Source organism: Acanthopagrus latus, chromosome 7 (assembly GCF_904848185.1).
Source record: "Acanthopagrus latus isolate v.2019 chromosome 7, fAcaLat1.1, whole genome shotgun sequence".
In the NCBI taxonomy this organism is placed as follows: domain Eukaryota; kingdom Metazoa; phylum Chordata; class Actinopteri; order Spariformes; family Sparidae; genus Acanthopagrus; species Acanthopagrus latus.
The window spans coordinates 204,899-228,236 of NC_051045.1; the positions used below are offsets into that span (position 1 = coordinate 204,899).

Below are 23,338 nucleotides of genomic sequence, written 5' to 3' on the forward strand. Positions count from 1 at the left end.
CACTTTCCACAGTCACTTCGTTCATGCAGTTTAATGAACAGAGTGAATTAATGAGAAACACAGAGAGATCCTGGTGAGTCTGCCTCTGCTCATGCTACTCATATGGACTAACTAGCGAGTAGTTCATGCTAAACACAACGAGTAGTGTTGCGGCTTTGCTAATGCTAATGTGCCGTTGTTGTGGACGTTGTGTTCTGCTGAATGAAAACATGTAACATCGGTATCTCAATTAGTTTTGTAACTCCGCATTAACAAGACCCACTTCAGCAATATCCAAAAGCAGCTCCTCAAACAGCTACTTAGCTCTTTAGATTAGCAAGCACTGTTGGCTTCAGCTAGCGGCTAATTGATGGGAAACGAAGCTTCAAAACTAATCTAACGTCACATGTTCTGTATGAAACAGTCTTAGAGGACGACTTTGAATCAAACTAAAGAGTCTGGACGGATTAGAAAAGAGAGCAAATCTGATTTAGGTTTGTTAAAAAATATATACGGTCAATGCTAATTTGTAAATAGCTTTGGGGAAGCTAACGACCTCTTCCCTCAGCAAACATGGCGGCGCTGCCGTTAACCGCTCCAGTAAGCTGCGAAATAACGACAGTGGTTTTATTTGAACTCGATACTCACTCGTTCATAGATGTTAGTTATGTTAAAGTCTGAGAATCGATGCAACGCTAACAGGAATGTGTCACACACACAATGGATACATGTTTATTAAGGAGGACGCCATGTTGTCTTGTGAGGGCAGAGCGCGCCACCTGCAGGGCACGCACGCACACGCACACACGAGGATTTCTGTTCCAGATTATTGATTTGCAAAATAAAATGTTTGACTCTTCAACTCTGATGTTTGACTGACTGACAGTGGTTCAGGTGACTCTCCGGTTCGCTTCAGAACACAACCATGAAGACATGATGACACACGAGGAGCCCCAGAACCAACAGTTCCACGTGTTTGAGTATTTATACCTTCAGTCTGTTGACACAGGAGTGTGAGACAGGTGAGCAGCACAGTAATGTTTGAGCTGTCGGTCACACTGTGCAGGTGTGGATGGACACGTTCTGGACCTGCTGCGCTCGTTCAGTCAGCAGAAACAGTTTTGGCTTCATGTGCTCAGATTTCACTAGTCAATAATGTAAATGTCCCAGTGTTGGTGTGATATTGATCGTTGCTCTCAGAAACTACCACAAAGAGCGATAGTTGATTTTTGTTAATTCACCTTCTGAGACTCAGAGATGTGTTTGATGGAGAATAACTGTTTACATGAGTCAACAAATAAAACAATAATTGCCTGTTTCTATATAAAATAATGTTCTGCTGACATCTCAAATCTAAAGCAAACAACCAAAACATTAAAAGAATTAATATAAATCAGCTGGACTGGAAAATAAAATATTTATATTTCAACACTTCAGGACAAATAATAAAATGTTCATTTCAGATCCAACAAACACACCAGATGGCGCCGCAGCTCTGCATGCATCTGTAGTTTCTGTTATGTTAACATGATGTAGTGGAGCACGACCCCTGGGTCCAGTCACACTGAACCTGTTCCTCTCTAAAGGACCAGCAGAACCTCTCAGAACCTGAGAACGGGTCAGTGTGACGCTGAACGACTCAGACGTTTAATTTAACATTATGATATAAATGTTGAGCTCGTGAGATGAAGCTCCGTCCATCAGTCATGTTTAGCAGGCAGATAATCGAGCTCGTCGCTCTCCTCCGGTCCTCTGAAGTCCAAACCACCTCCATCACCTCCATCTGAGGACACACACAACGCAGGAGATGAGACAAAATAAGACAACCGAGCAGAAAAGACCCGATGAGATGAGATGGGAGTCAGAATATTCTGTTGGACCTACAGAGGTCATCACATGACAGCAGCTCCTGAGTGTCGATCTTCCCCTCGTCGTACATAATCTTCTTCTTCAGGAACCGCTGCTTACTGGAGTTCATCTGGACTGAACACACACACACACACACACACACACACAGATAATTTCTTGATGGTAACAGGTTAGTTTTGTGCCAAAAGAAATGTGACAGAAAAACCAGAACCACAACAATTTAGAACTGATGTTCTGACATAATCTGACAGACAGTTTCAGGTCAGATGCGTCGACTCTACTCAGGTGTTAGCATGCTAACATTAGCATGCAGTTCAAGGGTGTGGGTGGAGCTTTTCAGCGAGATGCCCTGCTGTGCAGTGATTGGCTGGTGATTCTGCCTGATGCCAGCTGAGCGTGAGAGTGCAGGTAAAGCCCGATGGGACACTGCACTGGTGACGTCGTATGTGATCTACCAACTCAGCACTGACCGATCTGAACATCACACTCTGATCACGGTCAGCCTGAAGTCTTCCACCAGACTTTGTTTAAAGATTATCAGTGCTGATTTCTGCTGACAGGAAGCTAAACTGGGTCAGGACACCAGAGAAGAAGAACTGAGTGGAGGTGTGTACAGACGTACCTGAGGACCCCGGGGACGACGAGTGCAGGGACCCCACAGGAGAGAGGGATTCTGGGACCCCATGGAGCCCTGCAGCGGCTCCGGCTCTGGTCGGTCCTCTGGGGGCCTCGGCTCCTGTAACATCACTGGTGCTGCTGGGCTGGGGAGGGAAACTGTACTGGTCCTCAGTGGGGACAGAAGGCTGGCTGAACTGGGAGTGCGCAGGCCCAGTTTGACTGTGATAATGGTTTCCGGTGGATGCAGACAGAGACCTGCAGCTGGTCTCGCTGGATCTGAACCGGGAGCGAAGGTCATACTGGGAAAAGCCTCGACTCTCATCAGTTTCACACGGACCAGCAAATGAGGAGGGGGAGACAGGGAGGGAGGAGGAGGAGAGTAGTGGGTGAGGATGTGTTAGGGAGCAGAAAGAGGAAGAAGATGAGGAGGACTGAGATGGCTGATAGGTGTCCTCCAGTGGTCCCAGTGTGGACAGGCCTTGGGATAGAACTCCCACACTGGAGTCCAGTGGGCAGGGGGGTGTAGACAGGGACTGTGAGGGGGGCTGAAGATGGAGGTGAGGAGGGTGAAGGTGGGGGGAGGAGGAGCTGGTCTCCCCCACCATGCTGTGGACGTCTTGAAGTTTGTCAAACACCTGAGAGAGAAAAACATTCATGGAACTGAGCTGAAGTGTCAAAGGTGAGACAGAAAGGAGGGACAGAGGACAGATGTCTGACCTGTTTCATGGCCGGCCGCTTCTTCCTCTTTCTGTCCAGACACCTGCATGCCAGAGCCACAATCTCCATAGACCCGACAGGCTCTGCAGCGCCCCCTGCACAACCAACATGAACACACAGCTGCAGATAACTGGACTCAGTCACCACCAGCAGACAAACACCCACACTGACCTGAGACCAGCCGCTGGTCCAGCTGTTTCCTCCAGAACACTGCAGACGAACCATTCGGACTTTCCTCCACCTCCTTGACCAGGTCTTTCTACACAACCAGGACCAGAACCACAACCAGACCCCAGAACACATCAGGAAACCAAACATCACAAGGACATTTAAAGAACGTTTTAAAATTGTATTTTGTGTGTGTGTGTTCTGACCAGGTATCTCTCTTTGGACTCCCGGTTCTCCAGAGCTCGACGACCAGTCAGAACCTCCAGCAGCACCTGAAAGATGTGACATCACACTGAACGCGATGACATCATCATCCCAAAATCACAATCACATATTGTCAGTGGGGCTGGTCAGTACTCAGTGACGGCTTCTGTTCTTGGTTCTTCTCTTTATTTCACCCCTTGAGTTATGAAATCATCCCTTTGAACAGAACCACAGAGCTTCTGGTCACTGCTCGGTGATCAGGTGACCAGAACTCTAGACCACCGTGTTATTTTTCAGTTCAGCTGTTAAACCTCCTTCCTGTCCCGGGCCGTTCAGAGCTCCTGATTCAGGCCTTCGTTTGGTCTCTAGACCATCTGTTGGAGTTCAGTTCATGCTGAGGGACTCAGTGAGCCCCCTCCTGTTCTCCTGTTCTGGCCTTGTTCTGAGTACCAGTGACGTCAGTTCTCGTCTTCTGGTCTCAGAAGCTGTTTTTATTCTGGGCAACAAGCCTCCAATTTGCCTGTCCTTTTGCGGCTAGATCCACAGATTTAGAGGGCGGCAAATTGGGGGTCTGTTTTGGTCCGCCAATTTGCCGCCTCGGGGGGTACACTTTCTTCCACCTCCACTGCTATGTAAATCCGGTCCTTCAATGTGCCGGCACCAGCGTGAGATGGGTGGAGGTGTCAATGACCTGCACTGTTGTGCGACCTACAGCCGGGGAGTTTTAAAACCAGGAAACAGCTGATCACAGCAGTCAGTCCATCACTTCATCTGTAGACATTAAGATGAACAACTGGACAGCTGCAGAGATCCAGGAGATGCAGCGTCTCCTCGGTCTCTGTAGCTGTTTGGTTGTGTCAACTTGTTGTTGTAGCAGCAAGCTGCTAACGGTCACTACTTTCAAATTAAAAGCCCCCTGCTAAGAACCCAGTTCTACACTTCAATGGGGTGCAATGTAAAGCTCTTATTTTGAAAACAAATTTGACCTGCTTGTTGTTAGCTGTCTGGTGCTTGAGGCAGCTAAAGCGAGGCGCTCCTCTGCACGCTTCCTTTAATAGTGGGGGTTTAACATTAGCGTGTGTTTTACTGAGGAGGTGAGAATATGGGCCACAGGTCTATAATTATGTAAATCAACCAAGTGTCGCCACATTTAATACCACGGCAGGGGGAAGCACCCGTGACGAGGCAGTGGCCATTCATGATTATGTTGCATCCCGCCAGCCATGAGCGGGCAGCTCCGTTTCACATAGACAAGGCAGCAGATTTTCTATCTAAAAGGGACCAGAGTCCCCTCTGGATATCCAGCTCAGAACAAGACCAGCAGGGCCATGAGGAACCACTGAGTGAAGATTCTGTCGTCTAACACAATGTTTTTAATGTATTCAGAAGAAATGTTCAGTTGACTCTGTATGTGTGTGTGTGTGTGTGTAATTAATAAACAGTAAACACTGAACTCAAAGCACTGAGTGTTCAACAGGTCTGAGGTCAGAACACAGAGCTCCAGCTCCAACAGGTGACCGACTCTCAGCCCACAGAACCAGCTGCAGAGGAGAGAAACAGACCTGATGAAACCTGTAAACAGACTGACAGCCTGCAGGAGGCAGGAGGCAGGAGGCAGGAGACATGCCGTGAGGACGAAGCCTCTGTACATGATGGACGCAGCTCTGCCAGCTGAGCTAATCACGGTTAGGTTGTTATTTTAAGTCATTATCACCACGAGACACCAAACAGTTTGACAAAACTTAAAGGAGTACGCCACCCCCAGGTGAAATTGAGTCACTCCCCGCAGTCCCTAGAGTTGGATGAGTGAGCCAAAGCGTTTTTTAGCCGACCCAGCCATTGTCCTAATCTAGAAACGCCGCGGTTAGCTTTAGCTTAGCGTAGTCGCTGTAATCCGGAGTGTCCAGCTAGCATGTTGTTGCAAAAGTGAATCAAATAACTCAAGATTTTTTGTAATTATTTCTCGTGACCTATACATTCATATCGAGTACACATATAAATGCAAATTAACACGAAGGGATTTACTAGACCAATTTATATCTGGAACTATTTGCGGCCACAACACAGGCAAAGCACTGCTACCACGAGCAAAGACCTGAAACCTGAGACCAGCACCTGATAACCCTCAACTTCCGTCAATACACTGACAGCACGCAGCACCACAACTTCCAGTGTTACCTGCATGTAGTTGCAGTAAGAGAAGAAGTTGTTGCAGTAAGGTTGTTACGTTAGTAGTTTGAAGTTAGTTTCACATCTACTGAGGAAAAATGGTTATTTGCTGTGTGAAGGGCTGCGATAACAAGCAGAGGACATACACGAACATAATGTTTCACAGAATTCCAAAACCAGTGGAACGAAGAAATCTTTAGCTTGCTGTCCTCGACATTCCTGCAACAACACCAGTGGATAAAATCAATCAATATCGTGTTTGCGATGAGCATTTTAAACCGGAGGACTACGAAGAGAAAATGCAGTATGCTACGAGAAAGATGCTGCTACATCTGAAGGATACGGCCGTCCCATCCATTTTCAGGCAGAACAGAGTTCATCATCCATGCCTGTAAGTAACGTTATAATTTTTACCCTTCCTTGGTTTATACATTGCTAATATTATCATGGAAACTTCACGTTAATCCGACTCGCATTGTCGTTTCCTAGAGGCAGAGAACTTAGTAGCCACGCTGGTGTATTGACGGAAGTTGAGGGTTTTCAGGTGCTGAGTGGTGTCTTTGCGCGTGGTAGCAGTGCTTTGCCTGTGTTGTGGCCGCAAATAGTTCCAGATATAAATTGGTCTAGTAAATCCCTTTGTGTTAATTTGCATTTATATGTGTACTCGATATGAATGTATAGGTCACGAGAGATAATTACAAAAAATCTTGAGTTATTTGATTCACTTTTGCAACGACATGCTAGCTGGACACTCCGGATTACAGCGACTACGCTAAGCTAAAGCTAACCGCGGCGTTTCTAGATTAGGACAATTGCTTGGTCGGCTAAAAAACGCTTTGGCTCACTCATCCAACTCTAGGGACTGCGGGGAGTGACTCAATTTCACCTAGGGGTGGCGTACTCCTTTAACAGACCGTAGAACCTCCGTATCCCTACGCATTAGCGCAACTGTGTAGGGATACGGAGGTTCTACAGTTGAGAAAATGTAGTACCAAATGAAAAGCCGGTCTGACGGCGATGTAAAGCGGTGTGAATTTTCCCTTTACAATGTACACTTGAACTGATATAGATTTTTTAAGGTGAGCCTTGTTTTAGGTGGTTTATTTCTCTTTTTCTCTGGACTCTGTTCACTGCAGTACAAAGCTGAGTGTCTGGGCTGGAGCGGCTCTCTGCTTCTCTAAACTGAGGCTGCGCTGATCGTGATTACAGTAGGAAACAGATCGACTATAGATATGTACTTTACATGAACCCACTTAAAAAAACACAAACTATCCCTTTAACCATCAACACTGATAAAACATGGCCAGTGTTTCTTCTAAGCTCTTCAGTCAGAACTAACAGACTACATTTCCCATCAGCCCTTGCGGTGTCTCACCACTCCGAAGCTGTAGACATCGACGGCAGTCCCCAGCTCGCCGTCCCTCACGTATTCATCGGGCAGGTATGCCAGTGTTCCTCTAACCGTCGCCGTTTTACCAACGGACACCGTCTGAACCGCAGAGTGTACAGAGTGTTCAGGGGCGCCGCGAGATGCAAACCGGGCCAGACCGAAGTCCGCCAGCTTCGCCACCAGGTGACGGTCTAACAGGATGTTGGAGCTGCAGAGACACGTGGAGATAGAGACATCTATATTCAGACCAGGTCACATGGGTGTGCTACGATGTCATGCAGGTGTGCTGTGATGTCATGCTGACCTCTTGACGTCTCCGTGGATCAGCGGTCGGTTTCCTGCAGGAGGAAAGTGAAGGAACTGGAGAGCTGTTGCTGCTCCTTCAACAATACTGACTCTCTGAGACCAGGACAGGCACACACACTCCTGAACACACACACACACAATTATATACACACACACGCACAGTATTTACATAAATGTATGAGTATATCTGTGTGTGTTACACTGTGCAGCTGGTCCTCCAGGGATCTGTTGTCCATGTAGCTGTAGATGAGACACTTGGATCCTGGTCCTTCACTGAAGCCCAGCAGGTCCACGATGTTTGGATGTCTGAACCTGAACGACATCATCAGTTAGTCTTCACTGTGTTTGTGTTCTCTCTCTCTCTTTGTGTGTCTGTTATTCAGCCTGATCACACTCTAGCCCTTTTTAGATAGAAAAGGCGGCACATTTGCTCCGAGGTAAAGGTGGCAATGTGCCGGCCTGTCTTTCTAAAACCGAGGCGTAATATTCCTCCCTTTCCAAAATCCTCTGAGGTAGGCGTAAACATGTGACGTGACGTGAAGCTCGGAGTCGGGCTGTGAACAGTGACAACAAATTAGTCTTCAAAATAAGAGCTTTACATTGCACCCCATTGGAGTTTAAAAACTACATTCTTAGCGGCGGGCTTTTAATTTGAAAGTACTGACCGTCCTTAGCTTGCCGCTACAACAACAAGTTAACACACAGCTACAGAGACCGAGGAGACGCTGCATCTCCTGGATCTCTGCAGCTGTCCAGCTGTTCATCTTAATGTCTACAGATGAAGTGATGGACTGACTGCTGTGATCAGCTGTTCCCTGGTTTTAAAACTCCCCGGCTGTGGGTCGCACAACAGTGCAGGTCATCGATACCTTCGCCCACCTCACTCAGAGGCCGGCACACTGACGCCTCATATTTAGATAGTAGGCGAGGCAGAAATAAGTGTTCCCTCCGAGGACGAAAATCGGTGGACCAAAACAGACCCACAATTTGCCGGCCTCTGTCTAAAACCTCGGACCGAGCCACAAGAAGGATGGGCACATTGGCGGCTTGGTGCCCAGGATAAAAATGGCTACAGACTCGTCCTGTGTTATTGACTCACTTTGTCAGCTGGTCCACTTCAGTCTGAAAGCTCTCCTTCAGCAGAGTCCAGTCCAACAGGCAATCCTACAACAACAACATAGACCAATCAGTGTCCACTTCCTGTCAATGACACAGTCTTTGTACCTACAGAGGGGGTCGGCCATGTTTTTACAGGAGCCCAGAGTGGACAAACTGAACCCCGGCTCTACAGAGGGCCAGTGGGGATGCAGAGACGAGGGGTGTTCAGCTGGTCACAGCCTCACCAGCAGAAAGAACCACCATAAGTCATGTCTGTTCTGTGGTTTGATTGGCTGACCTGTTTGAGTCTCTTGACAGCACAGGAAGTGTTCCTCAGGGTCGCTCTGTACACAACGCCAAACCCCCCCTCGCCCACCTGCAGGGAGGGAGAGAACCCCTCCGTCCCAGCATGCACCTCTTCATATGCCCAGCACATGACACCACAGCTGCTGCTGGACTCCACCTTCACTGTAAGGACCTGAGGGATGACATCATCATCATCATCATCATCATCATCATCAGGCTGTGTGTGTGTGTGTGTGTGTGTGTGTGTGTGTTACCTTAGAGGCTTGGAGGAGGTCAGAGTGCATATTGGGAGGGGGCGGGGCCGGTCTGGGGAGAGCTCCTCCTCCTGAAGACAAGAAGAACACACGCACACACAGTTTAATGATTAAATCTAAATTGGCAGCCATGATCATAAGGAGGAGGAGAAGGATGATTGTGTGTGTATGTGTGTGTGTGTTACCTGTCATGTTTAGTGTGCAGGTGCTCGATGTGGCCGTGGTCTCAGACTGTTTGTTAGGGGGGTCAAACTGAGAGAGAGAGACAGGAGGTGGAGGTGGAGGAGGTGGAGGAGGAGGAGGAGGAGGAGGAGGAGGGAATGAAGGCTTCAGACTGGACGCCCCTGCAGACAGAGAGAGAGAGAACGCCATATTGTAGTGCTGTCCGAATGTCTGGTGGGAGTTATTATACACTACATAGTGGACTCACAGTGTCCCACTATGCATCAGGAAGATGTAGTGTACAAACGATGGTCACTAGCAATATGACATGTTTCTGTAGCTAACTGCAGTTAGCATCTCTCTGGTTCCTCTCAGATTATTGAAATATTCTGGATTATTACAGAAAATAATCTGTGTGTCAGACACAAGGTTCTGATCCGTCCAGGTTCTGTTGATCCAGTTAATCTCCACAGATGAATTCCACTGTGATGTTTGAAGCTAAACTGTGTAGCAGTAAGAAGCTAATGTTAGGCTACAAACAGATGACATCACGGTCACATGACTGAAATGTCTCCACCACTAAGAGTCTTGCTGCACAATTACTATCCAGGTTTTCTATAAACTGATCAGTGTACAAGTTGTAAAGTCAGAGTTAGAACAGTGTGGAACTAAAGTGGCCTGTAAAGACGGACTAGTGAGTAGATGAGTCTCCGTGTTGCTGTGAGGACGTTTAATGTCCCCGACAACCTCTGTAGTCTCATTCAGACACTTGTTAGCAACCGCTAACTGTTGTTAGCACATGAAGAGCTTCAGGATTAAACTGTGGGACATTAAATGTCCAACAGAATGACCGTGAACTCACAGGTCAGGATGACATCACGAGGACGGAGCAGCTGCAGACGCTCCAGCAGGTCAATCAGCTCCCTGATGCGACCGTTCCTGTTCTCCCATTGGTTCATCACCCAGTCAGTCCGCCTCTCCCGCCTCTCAGCCAATCGCACAGCGGTTTGATCACCGAGGACCTCTGAGGCTTCAGAGTGACAGACAGACAGGTACAGAGAGACAGACAGACAGGTACAGAGAGACAGACAGGTACAGAGAGACAGACAGACAGATACAGAGAGACAGACAGGTACAGAGAGACAGACAGACAGATACAGAGAGACAGACAGGTACAGAGAGACAGACAGGTACAGAGAGACAGACAGACAGGTACAGAGAGACAGACAGGTACAGAGAGACAGACAGACAGATACAGAGTGACAGACAGGTACAGAGTGACAGACAGACAGATACAGAGTGACAGACAGACAGGTACAGAGAGACAGACAGACAGATACAGAGAGACAGACAGACAGATACAGAGAGACAGACAGGTACAGAGTGACAGATACAGAGAGACAGACAGGTACAGAGAGACAGATACAGAGAGACAGACAGGTACAGAGAGACAGACAGGTACAGAGAGACAGACAGGTACAGAGAGACAGACAGACAGGTACAGAGAGACAGACAGACAGACAGATGAACTTCCTCATTTCATGTAAAGCATCAGACAGGAACTTTTACTTCAACAAGTTTAAAATAACTTTAAATGTAAAAACTCATATTAAATCCATGCAGGAGAAGAAGACAGGACCTGTCTCACTGCTCAGGGCTGTTTAATAGAATTCAAATTAAGATAATTGATTTACGTGTCTGTGATCAGGTAGACAGACGTTCCTGGTTCCGACTCACCGAAGCGGGTCCAGTCCAGGTCTGACAGTCCGTCCATGACCCGACAGAAGTCCCAGGAGACGGATGGCGGCAGTTTGTAGAGAAATTCGTCTCTCAGGTCTCCTGCCGACATGTTCTCATGGAAACTGACAGACTCTCAAGCTAACAAGCTAACAGGCTAACAGCGACACGCCGCCGGGGGCAGAGGGGGCGTTCACACCAGGACCCGGATCACTCCGTCTCACCAGAACAGTCCGGAACAAACCCGATTCAACTTTATAAAACTTTCAGTCACTCTGGAGTCCACACTCATCCGCTGCTTCCGCTCCTGCGCCTTAAAGCTTGCTGCAATAAGAGTCGTTTCCGGTTAGTAGTCCTCAAAAATAAAAGCCGCCGTATGTCTTTTTTTTGTTTGTTTTTTGTTGCGGTTGTTGACAAACAAAACATAAACATATGGAGTGAGGGTGTTACAGATGAAAACAGGGTGATGTCAGCAAGTTGAAGTTACATGTCATCATAGAGTGCAGGGTTAGGGACAAAAATAAAAACATTTCAGGTTCGGCAAACTCAAAGTCATTTCAATAACATGAAAACAAGGAAAATAATACTAGAGTCTTTATGGCTTTCTTATTTTCAGACTGACTAATTATGTTGATTTATTGTTTGATTTCCTTTTTGAGATGGTGAGTACAAAGTTTTTGATTAGTGAATTTGCAGTTATGGATATGAGCTTTAGCTTAAAATAACGAACAATACATTTTGATAGTCCAAAACAAAATTTTTGTCAGTCTGTTGATGGATGAAAGTAGTCACATTTTCCCAAAAAATCTGCAGGTAAGGACATGACCAAAGAGATGGTGAAGATCTTCTGCAGCCTGTTAGAAGGAGCAGAGTTCACTGATGTCTTTACAGGTCATTCACTGGCTACACCTGGGAGTGAGAACAGAAAACTGTGTTAAACACAGGAAGTTCACCACAGAACAGCTAACAACAAACAAACAGTACAAGTAAGAAGCAAGATGTGATGAAGTGATTGACACAAGTTCAGTGTGAGTGTAGTGACGACTGCTTCATCTCTAACAGACCCGACAGGAAGTATTGTAATACTGAAAACCACAGTGACATCATGTCAGGCTGTTGTGACTCATTTTGATGTCACTGGCCTTACATGTCATCTCAGCTTGAAGTCCAAACATCCATCACGTACACAGATTTCACAACAAAGGGTTTAACGTAATGACGCCACCACAGGAAGTCAACATAAACAGGAAGTTAACTTAAATTCACAAACAGATCAGCTGTTCTCTAAATGTCTGTTTCCATCATCACTTCTTCTTCCCCTTCTCCTTCCTCTCCTTCTTCTTCTCCTTCTTCTTCTTCTTCTTCTTCCCCTTCTCCTTCCTCTCCTTCTTCTTCTCCTTCTTCTTCTTCCTCTCCTTCTTCTTCTCCTTCTTCTTCTTCTTCTTCTCCTTCTTCTTTTTCTTCTTCTCCTTCGTCTCCTTCTTCTACTCCTTCTTCCTTACATTAGGTTAGTTGTTTCACGTTTTCATAAGAAAAAAATCTTAATAACCATTCAAGTATTTAATTGATTAATGTTCAGCCACTGAAAGACCTTAGTCTGCAGGTCACGTTCCACACGATTAACATCCCAGCATCCTCAGACAGAGAGACAGACACATCAGGCCATCACAGTGGGCTGTGTGTGTTTAAGGGACTTTTATTTTTTTAAAGGAAGTGAAGACTTTCCACTCACTCACTTCCCTGTTTGAAGTTCAGCCAGTGAGATCTGACAGGAATCTGACATCTGTGTGTGTGTGTGTGTGTGTGTGTGTGAGGTGAGTTGAGGTCAGTTGTTAACACACAGACTTCTTACTGTTGTTGTTTATGAGGAAGATGTAAATTAGCTGATAGCTAATTGAATCTCTGTGTGTTGCAGCTGATCAAAATGTCTTCAACATGTTTCTTTATTTTCCATCTCTTGTAATAACTTCAGTTTGTTTGATCTCACTGAACTCATATGACAACAAATCGTTTCTTCTTTACGTTACTGATTTGTATTTATGCATGTTTGTAAGTATTTACAGTCATTTAATGACTTCAATCTTCTGCAGCTCGTCCTGTTCTTGTGTTTTTACTGCTTCTTATCTTTGCTGAAGCCACACTGAGTGAACATGATGATGAAGTCAGATTCTGAAGGAAGAACTTCAGTCTTTATAGAGTGAACATGATCTGTGTCACACTACAAAGATAACTCTGAATCAATATAAGAGGCACATAACAAATTATAAAGAAAATGTTTCATAATGTCCGAGTGGCCACTGTGATGTACAGGCAATGGAATCATAAATACATATAAATATATACAGTCTATACAGAACAACACTGTTCATGCTCAAGTGCTCCTGTATGTGAAGGACAATGTGAACAGAGGTCAACACTCTGACACCTGACAGCACAGAGAGACATCAGGATGAATTTTTTAGACAAATATTTTAGATACATTAATATATTGTGTGTTTCAAACTATTCATTGTCTGATGATGTATCTTCAGTGTTTATACATAAACACATCATCAGAGCTTTAGTCCAAAGTGACTTACAGTAATTCACACATTCACACACTGATGGTGGCAGCTGCTGTGCAAGCTGCCACCAGCACATCAGGAGCAGTCTGGGGTTCAGTATATTGCCCAAAGACACCTCGGCATGCAGACCAGGGGAATAGAACCAGCGACCCTCTGATAACAAGACGCTGGCTCGACCCGAGTGACAGCCACCCATATTTTCTACTATAAGCAATCTTATTTTATTGTTTGTTTGTTTGTTTTTTTTAGCATTAAGTTTCATTAATTCTTTGTCGTCTCTGTATTGATGAGCTCACGTTAACTCGGTTGCTTTCAGTATTGTTCGTGTTCAATAAAACTGATTTCGTTCGTTTTTACAGATTTCAGAGCGTCACCTGAACGCGTCAGTCTGACCGATGACAATTCACATCTCGCGGGACTACACCGCCCCTGCGCTGTGTCGACCTCATCTCCTCTCAGATCTCGCGGTGTTTGTTCACTGACGGCGCTTGAAAATGGAGTCGGAGGGGGCGGGGTACAGCAGGACGGAGCAGAGATGTTTGGAGGCTTTTTTTTAATATAAAATTATTTATTTAAATAAAAATGGCCGCCGTGGAGAGCGGAGAGGAGAGACTGTAAGTGCGGTTTTTACATTTTATCCTCCGTTAAAGCGCCGCCGCTGCCGCCGCTCCGGCCGCCGCAGACTGTTTTCTGTCGTGTGTTTTATTGAAGTAAAAGTGCGCTGTTTTTTACCCCGGCCTGTCTCGGCGGAGCGGGGTTAGCGGGAATACGTCACCAACTTACTGCTAAGTCTGTACTTTAGCTGCTGCTGTAGCCGGAGCGCAGGGACGGACGTCAGCTCGAGCTTAGCCCGCTCTCCGTGCGCCGCCGGGCCGTTCAGACGTCCACACAACTACCCGGGAAGTCGGGCCGGGGGTCGGCAGCGGTGTGTCCGTCACAAACATCACAGCCCCGGTCACCGGCGGTGTGTCCACCCGCCTCCGTCAGGCAGGTGGCTAACAGGCTGCTAGCTCGTTAGCAAACACTGAGTGTGTTTTGATGTGAGGAGGAGAAAACAACCCGGAGTCTGGCTGTCGGAGTGTTTACACGGCTTCAACAATCCGGGTTAACCACGCCACTGCTCACACGCCTGACACACGCACATACATCCCTCTACATGGCCCGTTATAACCCCCCCGCCCCCAATGCTAGCTTAAACTGATAGTTACCCTCATTAGCAGGCAGCTGTGAGTGAGTGAGTGAGTGAGTGTGTGTGTGTGTGTGTGTGTGTGTGTGTGTGTGTGTGTGTGTGTGTGTCAGGGTTTCAGGCTGGACTCGAACCTGTGACTCAGTGTTTACAGGACTGTGTTGGTGTGTGCGTCTGTGTGTATGATGGTGATGAAGCTGCAGGTAGACACACACACACACACACACACACACACACACACACACACTAACTAACAGGGGTTCCCAACCTGCGGGTCGAGACCTCACCGGGTCACATGATGAATGTGAGACTCAGCAGGAGGAAACAGACCGTGGTTGTAATGATTCCTCTTCAAAATGACAGCAGCAACTTTCCTTATTGAGCAATCTGCTGATCATTTTCTCGATTAAGTAATCAATAATGTCTATAGAGGCGACTCGTCCTGCTGGATGTTCACAAGAAAACTTACGAGATGTTGGAAACGTTTTTTTTATTTTTTATTTTTATTTTTGGTGCTTTTACAAAAAAATGACTCAAATAATGAGTTTAGTGAAGAAGACTGATGCTGCAGGTCCAGTTTCAGCTCACTGGTACTGCAGCTGGTCTGGACCGGGTCTTCACTGGAAGCTGTTAGTTTTGATTTGGCCTCTGAGCTGTGTAACTTCTCTTCCTGTCTGCTGTGACCTGAAACACATTTCTAACGAAGAAAATATCAGTTATTCAACATGAAAATGTAAAAAAATTGACAAGTTTTAAAACGAAAATAAGTAATTTAGATTGGTAGATTAAAATGGGTCAAACATCTTTGTAATCAATCAGTTTGAACAGAAACAGAAGGATTAAAACAAATCAATAGTATTGATCTGATGTGATCATTAACATCTGATTCATAAGTTCATGTAAAACTGAAATAACTTTCACTCAACAATTTAATTTATATTAATGAATTTATCATTTATTCTTCCAGCAGTTTGACAAACACAAGGCTGAAATGCTGAAATGTCTTTGATTCATCTATTGATTGTTTTCTGATTAATCAGTTTATCTTCAACTGTCACATTTAATCCAGCCATCTGTAAAATATTCTAAATAAGCATTTGAAGTTAATATTTGTGATAACTGATTGTTGCAGATTAATTTACTAATAAATTAACTGAGGAACTTTGAGTTAATGAGTGAGTCGCAGGATGAACCCAGCCCAACAATATATCTGAGATGATGCACCTCTTATTTTATCAGTGAATAAGTGAATCAATCAGTAATGAAAATAAACAGAAGAACAAAGCAAAGCTTAGAAAACACATCAAGTCAGAAAAAATATACTGAAGAATTTGTGTTTGTGAATTAAATGTTGAAGCAGAAGCAGACGTGACATCACTTCCTGTTTACCACCTGGACCGACTTCCTGCTGTTCTCAGAAACGTTCGAGTGTCACGGCGTCGCCACGCAACCACTGAAGTCAGAGCAGAACCGTGAGGAACAGCTGATCTTTACATCAGAGCCTGAAACTGAAGTGTGTCACACGACACCATGCACACTCGCTGCTCGCCATGTTCCTGCTTTACGTCATCATGATGTTCAGTGTTTTCTTACGTGTGATGAAACGCGGCGATGTTTGATTCTGTGAAACTGCCTGAAAACAAAATATAAACATTTCACTGAGATGTCGTGTCGAAGCCTCCCAGGACGCTGCTTCCCCCCCCGCAGTGTGTGTGTGTGTGTCTGATTGTGTGTTGAACTCTGTTGTTCACGTGAAAAGATCAGCGCCCCAGCGAGAGCTCTTGGCTTCACTAGTGGAACGAACTCCTGACCAACATCAGGACCACAGAGTCACTCTCTGTCTTTCACGAAAGACTCAAGACTCATTTGTTCAGGCTTCACTTCGGCCTCATGACTGCCTCTCACAAAAAAACAACGTAGATGCACTTGTATGTTCGTATCGCTAGCACTTACGTCACAGCAGTTATGTACTTAAGTTCTCCTTGATAAATAAGTTACGATCCTCAGATGACGGCTTGCCAAATGTTTCTATATTCTTTTTACCCCATCAACAGTGATGTCGTGTTTCTCTCTCGTGACAAGTGTACTTATTGTAAGTTGCTAATTGTAAATGTAAATGACCATGTGATGTCATCAGTGATGTCATGTCTTTCTTCAGGGAGGAGGGTCAAGAGGGGGAGGAGGGACCTGTCGCCCCCCAGCCCACAGCCAGAGAGAGAGACAGGTCCCACAGCAAGACAAAGAAAACTCGCCGGGAGCGTCGCCATGCTGACCGGGGTGCAGACACCGCAGCATCAACCACGTCCCCAACAGCTGCGCTGCAGTCACAGATGGGGGCGGAGCCACAAACACAGGTAAGATAGAACAGGTGGTTTCAAAATACACCTGTCTGTGATTAGAAGCTGGTTTCATGTCATTTCCTTCCTACAGGCGTTGGAGCCAGTGGCGGGCCCATCAGAGGAGCCGGCGTCGGAGTCGGCTGGCGGCAGTGAATCTGCAGGCTCACCCAGGCAGCGGCGCTCCATCATCCGGGACCGTGGGCCGCTGTACGACGACCCATCACTGCCCGAGGGCTGGACCCGCAAACTGAAACAGAGGAAGTCTGGACGCTCAGCAGGGAAGTTCGACGTCTACCTGATCAAGTAAGCCACGCCTATTACTGATGCTGTGTCTGTTTACTGTGACGAGGAGGAGCCACATCACCATGACCACTGTTGTTTTTATCTTCCTCAGCTCAGAGGGAAAAGCATTTCGTTCCAAGGTGGAACTTATCGCTTACTTTCAGAAGGTCGGCGACACAACCACCGACCCAAATGACTTTGATTTTACTGTTACTGGACGTGGAAGCCCCTCACGCCGCGAGAAACGTCCACCTAAGAAACCAAAGGTGGTGAAACCATCGGGGCGAGGGCGTGGGCGGCCCAAAGGTACCTGGCCTTTTGAAATAAACAGGAGTTCAGAGTGTTTTATGATTTCTTCAGTTGTTTGATGGATGTGTTGACATTTTTGTGTTTGTTCAGGCAGTGGGAAGATGCGGCAGGCTACAGAGGGCGTGGCCATGAAGCGTGTGGTTGAGAAAACTCCAGGCAAACTGCTGGTCAAGATGCCTTTTGGCAAGGCAGAGTCATCTACTGGCACCACCTCCACTGCCTCAAAGGTCTGATCAATCAATCAATAAAACATCCATAAACTTCAGACTGTTATCGTTTAAGGATCACAGCTGTAACCTGTGTGGCAAATATTCTTTTCCCTGCAACTTCCTCTGATTCGTCCACATAGAGATGCTTAGAACGAAAAGTAAAACAAAACTTAAGGTAATCCAGGTCCTGGCACTGTATCATAGTCAGCTGGACTTGTTTAAATTTGTTGAAGACATTCCACCTCTCAGAGAGTTCTTCAGTTCTAACTACCTGGAGCAGCTGCAGGGTTTTAAACTATGCATGGAAGTGTCCTGACATGGTGTGACAGTGCCCTTATATAGTGTGGGAATGTCCTTTTATAATGTGGGAGTGTCCTTACATATTGTAGGAGTGTCCTTACACATTAATAGTGATCAGTGTTCTTCACTCCATCTGTCATGTTGATGCAGAAAGTACAGATTGTGATTTAAGACCCGTTGTGACAGTCTTGATGCTAAAGCTTCCTGTTGGTGTGGTCTCTCCCTGCAGGTCGTGTCTCCTGCACTGGTGCCCAGGTCCCGCCCCGGCAGAAAGAGGAAATCAGAACAGGAACTTCCGGCCCCAACACAGACCGCCCCCAAGAAACGGGGCAGGAAACCAGCCTCGGCCTCGGCAACATCACCGGCTGCCACAGCATCCACCTCCTCGGCATCGGCCTCCGGTAGCCCCACAGCTGGGAGTTACACTGCAGCTGCCATTATAGCTGCTGAAGCCAAACGGAGAGCTGCCAAGGAGTCTTCCACCAAACCTGTCGTCCAGGAAACAGCCCTGCCAATCAAAAAACGCAAAACGAGAGAGACGGTGGAGGAGAGGGAGAGTGGTCAAACTCCAATGGCCACAACAACTGAAACTGAGCGAAGGGCTGCTGCAGAGATGGAGGGAGGTAAAGGCGAGGGAGCTCCGACTGCAGAGCCTCAGCCCGCCCCCTCTGAGCAGGGCCATTCACAATCACAGAAGCAGCCCACTGCTTCAGATGAAAGCCAATCACATGGACAGAAATTGCATAAAGGGAGGAAGCACAAGGAGAAAACAGGAGTAGCAGGAGATGGAGGAAGCAGAGTAGATGAAGCAGATGAAGATGTAGGTGACAAAGGTGGAGACGGAGGAGGAAGGAGTAGCAGCAGCAGCAGTAGCATTAGCCCATCAAAAAGCCACAAAAGAAAGGACCGGCCGCCTCACAAACATCACCATCATCATCACCACCACCATCATCATCATCGCCACCAACATTCCCCCGCCTCCACACTGGATCAGCTTGCTCCTCCTCCTCCTGCTCCAGCCTCTGGACACCCAGCACCCTCCAGCCAGTCCAGGCCTGAAGTTGAGCCCGAGGCGGTACCTCAGTTTGCCCCCCAACACTCCCAGCACACCCAGCAAGCTCCTCCCAGACCACAGTCCAAGCCCACGACTCAGTCCCCATCTGAACCTCGTCATCCTCCCCCTCAGCCACGCCACCAGCCCCAGCCCCGTCCCCAGCAGCATACTCAGACTCAGTCTCCCAGTCAGCCCCAAGCCCAGCCTCGATACCCAGCACCCCAGCCCTCCCCAACCAGGCATGTGATACCCCAGCTGCGGCCACAGCAGCCCCCATCCCAAACCCACAGTCAGCCACAGGTCTCTCCCCAAAAACCTCAGTCACAGTCTGTCCACTCCCCGGCCCAGCACCGAACCCAGCTTCAAGCTCCACATCCGCCTCAGTCCCCATCCATCCTGCACATTCATCCACCCCAAACAAGGCATCCACACCCGCAGGCTCAGTCCCCCACGGCTCTCCAACCTCAAACCCAGCCCAGGCACCCCTCTCAACCTCAAACCCAGCTCAAGCAACAATCTCAAACCCAGACCCGGCAGTCACTGCAGCCACAGCCCCAAACCAGGGCCCCAGCCCAGCTTCAGACTCAATCTCAGTCCAGAATCCCGGCCCAGTCTCAGGCCCAACTGCAGCCCAGAACTCCTTCCCAAATTCAACCCCAGTCCAGGACCTCAGGCCAGCCTCAATCTCAACCCCAGCCCAGAACGTCCTCCCAAATTCAGCCTCAACCCCAGTCCAGGACCTCAGGCCAGCCTCAGTCTCAACCCCAGCCCAGAACCTCTTCACAAATCCAGCCTCAACCCCAGTCCAGAACCTCAGCCCAGCCTCAACCTCACCTGCAACAAAGACATCAAGCGCAGCCTCAGCAGCAGACGAGGCATCCATCACAACATCAACAACAGACTCAATACAGACCACAACCCAGACAATCTCCCTCCCAGCCGAGGCCACCACAGTCCCAGTCCCAAGCACAACCACACTTCCAGCGGATTCAAACACAGCCGCGCCCCCAACCCCACCTTCAGCTCACCAGGCCCAATGTGCAGCACCTTTCATCCCACCGGCCATCCCCTAGCCTGTCCAGGACCAATCTGGTCCCAGCTCAGCAGAACCAGAGCGAACTGCCCCAGGATCTGAGTACCACACGACCTGGCAGAGGGAGCCTGCTGCCAAGCCGAGAGGCCAGCGTGGAAGGCGTCAGAGCAGAAGGCAGAGGGGAGCCAGTCGTGGCATCAGAAAGCAGAGAGGTCACAGGAGGCGATAGAGGGTCAAACAGCACCTCGAGGGCTCCTGGATCCACAGGAATAGCTGGGGTCGGACTTGTCCCCGGGGCAGATAGCAGGGGTCGGCTCCGGGCAGAGCCAGAGGCAGCAGGTGAGGGCAGGGAGCTCAGAGACATCGTACCCCAGTCTGCCGTCCCCTGCCCCAGCCGAGAAGAAACGGTAGAGTCACGGACGGTCGTCAGCGAAAGAGTCAGCTGATTGGTCGGCTGATGGACAGACTGGCTGATCGGTAGACTGACGGACGGTGTCGGCACCAGGTGGAGGAGGAGTGTGACAGAGCTGCTCGCTGAGGTTTAGTGATTTTACACTGTTTTCAGATGGAAGGAGCGCCGTGGACTGTTGCAGCTTCAACTCCGTCTGATTCTGTCTGGAGACTCTGTAAAGTTCTGGATGTGGGAGCCGACCTGGCGCTGAGGGACAGCTGAGGGAGGACGGATTGTGTCTTTTTCTAGGAAAAACAAACAAAAAGGAAAAACGATAAACAAGTGTGTGTATATATAATCAAAAGGCAGCTGTTGTGTCCCGCTAGTCTCCGTGGGGAGGGGGGGGAGTAGTTTGGAACTAAAAACCAACGCTTAACAACACATTACTCTGAACGAAACGTTGCTTCCGGAATATAACCTCTTTTTTTATTTTGTATTTTGATAGTTTATTGTTTTGTCTCTGTTATACAGCTTTAAACTCTGATATTATCGACTGACGGCCCCTTACTCATCGTCGTGCTGCTGACTGACAGTCTTTTATTTAAGTCCTGCTCTTTGTCACTAAAGCTCCTCGTGTTGACTGACAGTCTCTTACTGAAACTGGTCCTGAAGTGATGTGGGGCGGCGGTTTGCACCTTAAAGTCTTTGGTTTCTTTCTCGTTTTCTCTGAAGCCCCTGAAGATGAGGGTCAGTCCTGTTTCATTCCTCTTCCAGACTGCCCCCTGCTGGTAGCCAATCTGATGATAGAGTAGAACTCTACACAGACCTCATTGTGTATTTGAAACCCGTTATCATAACTGAAGGAGTCCTTGATTCCTCCTATCAGACGCTGAAACTATCAGTTGTTTGATAAGAAAACCTCAAGTCCTTCTCAGTCTTCTTATTTCAAACGCAGCCAGTTGTTCTTCCGAGTTAGAGATTCTTCCACGCTCGTCTTCATTCAGTCTGTTAGTTTTAGAGTCTTTTTGTTTCCAAAGGAAGCTTTTAATATCAAACCAAACCCACTTTTACAGTAGCTTTATTTTAGTTCTTAGTCTTAATGAAAGAGTGGGATATGGAGTCATTTTTATCGTGTCCTCGTGTTGAATGTCTGGAACAGTTTGCACTCCTCCAGTTTGTACAATCAGCCGCCTGCATGTCGCTCAGTGAAGCTGCAGGCCTTCACCCGCAGCAGCAGGTACGCAGAGGTCGACCTCGTCAGGGTTCACTGACGGTCTGCAGGAGTCAAACCCTGAACGAGCTCTGGTTCGGCTTCATGTGGAGTCAGATGTGCCGGAGATGGAGAGACGCAACAGTGAGCAGAAACTTCTGTGAGGCCACATGTGAGAGCTGAGGGCAGAACAGAACCAGAACAGACGTTCAGAACGTCTGAAAACGCGTTCAAGAAATTGGTTATTGTTGTTTAATGAAAAGGTTCCAGTCTTGTAAAGTTTGTGATCCTCATGAAACGTTGCTTCTTTTCATTTCAGTGTGATGAGATTAAGATTCAGTTTGGCCTGAATGTAAAGCGTCACCTGTTGGGCCCCGCCCTCTGAATAATGTCCGTGTGCCTTGTCAGCGTTCTCATTGGTCCAAACGATTGAGGTTTCACCAATTTTGATTTTAGTTGAACAGTCCGATGCTGGACAGAGGTGTCAACTGGACATTTCTGACTTCACACGTCGGACCTGAGAATGTTTGTTCATTTTAAAGCTACAAATTAAAACGGAGCACTGTCACTTCCTCCTGCTTTATAGGCTCATTACAGTGAAGTGATGTCATCTCTGAACCTACAGACTGTTCTGCTCGTTCGGACTCATTACATCCACAGTACTGAGGATTATTGATCAGATTTTAGAGCCCCAGCAATGTTTGACATTGTGGCTCAGCCCTGTCATTGATTTAAAACAGATATAAATCACGTTAGAGATCAGACCCTCCATATGACCCCTCTCAGCTCTCAGTCATGTGACCTCACGGACACTGTTTGAACACCGCTGCCTCCTCAGCACACCTGACATCAGTAATCTTCAGTCTTTGCACCTTGGCGGTCACACAACTCTTCGGGGAAGCTCCAGCACTTTAGCACTGACGTTGGAACAATGAGCTTTTTGCCCCTCGACCAGAAAATAATTAACAAGTGAATGTCTTCATCCCGGATCAAATTAATGTGCCTCATTCTGAACAGTGCTTGTCCACTCACCTGATGACGTTGCGTCACGGTGACCTCACAATGGTGACCTCACAATGGTGACCTCATACTGGTGACCTCTGCGTACTTGCTGCTCCGCCGGTCTGCTCAGAGCAGTGACCCTGTTAGCAATCAAACGTCCCTCTGTGAACGGACTCACTCCACAGGACTCGACCCGGCACAAACTACAGTAACCAGCCACCATATTGCATGTTCCAGAGTTTAGTGCCTATAATATTGTGCGTCTTGCCAGAAGCCACCATGTCAGCCAAGCCATGTTGTGTTTCTAGACTTAGTAGTGATGTGTGTGGTGACTTCATAGTTGCTAATATTGAGGATGAATATTCTGCTTTTACTCTGGTTGGAATTCAGTGGAAACTCCAATACACTGTCGCTGTAGACAAAACTAGTTTTTACCTGTTTTCTTATTTTTCTTTCTAACTAAAAGCGTTTGTTGTCCCTGA

At 47.4% G+C, this 23,338-nt stretch overlaps 2 protein-coding genes and 1 long non-coding RNA gene across 5 annotated transcripts; 1 reads left to right on the top strand and 2 right to left on the bottom strand.

Annotated features, from left to right (window-relative positions):
• Positions 1-697: 697 nt before the first annotated feature.
• irak1 (interleukin-1 receptor-associated kinase 1) lies at positions 698-11,275 on the bottom strand. 3 transcript variants are annotated; one of them, XR_005076153.1, is made up of 15 exons: positions 10,978-11,275; positions 10,103-10,270; positions 9,264-9,422; positions 9,079-9,149; positions 8,817-8,996; positions 8,520-8,584; positions 7,621-7,732; positions 7,419-7,540; positions 7,100-7,322; positions 3,558-3,623; positions 3,355-3,442; positions 3,184-3,278; positions 2,471-3,101; positions 1,864-1,957; positions 698-1,762 (listed from the first exon to the last, which is right to left on the bottom strand). XR_005076153.1 is itself a non-coding variant. In XM_037104684.1 (15 exons), exons 1-15 carry the CDS (start codon positions 11,087-11,089, stop codon positions 1,680-1,682), a joined length of 2,274 nt encoding a protein of 757 aa, XP_036960579.1. In that variant the 5' UTR covers positions 11,090-11,275; the 3' UTR covers positions 698-1,679. The 3 variants fall into 3 exon arrangements, 2 of the variants coding, with proteins under 2 accessions (XP_036960579.1, XP_036960581.1); XM_037104684.1 differs by having other exon boundaries at positions 1,864-1,962; XM_037104686.1 differs by having other exon boundaries at positions 1,864-1,962; positions 10,935-11,074.
• Positions 11,276-11,446: 171 nt separating this feature from the next.
• LOC119023060 lies at positions 11,447-14,904 on the bottom strand. Its single transcript, XR_005076154.1, has 2 exons — positions 14,325-14,904; positions 11,447-11,886 (listed from the first exon to the last, which is right to left on the bottom strand). It is a non-coding gene; the product is annotated as an uncharacterized LOC119023060 (long non-coding RNA).
• On the top strand, positions 14,000-23,338 carry mecp2 (methyl CpG binding protein 2). Its single transcript, XM_037104683.1, has 6 exons — positions 14,000-14,155; positions 16,886-17,081; positions 17,158-17,369; positions 17,461-17,654; positions 17,748-17,884; positions 18,396-23,338. Exons 1-6 carry the CDS (start codon positions 14,124-14,126, stop codon positions 20,697-20,699), a joined length of 3,075 nt encoding a protein of 1,024 aa, XP_036960578.1. The 5' UTR covers positions 14,000-14,123; the 3' UTR covers positions 20,700-23,338.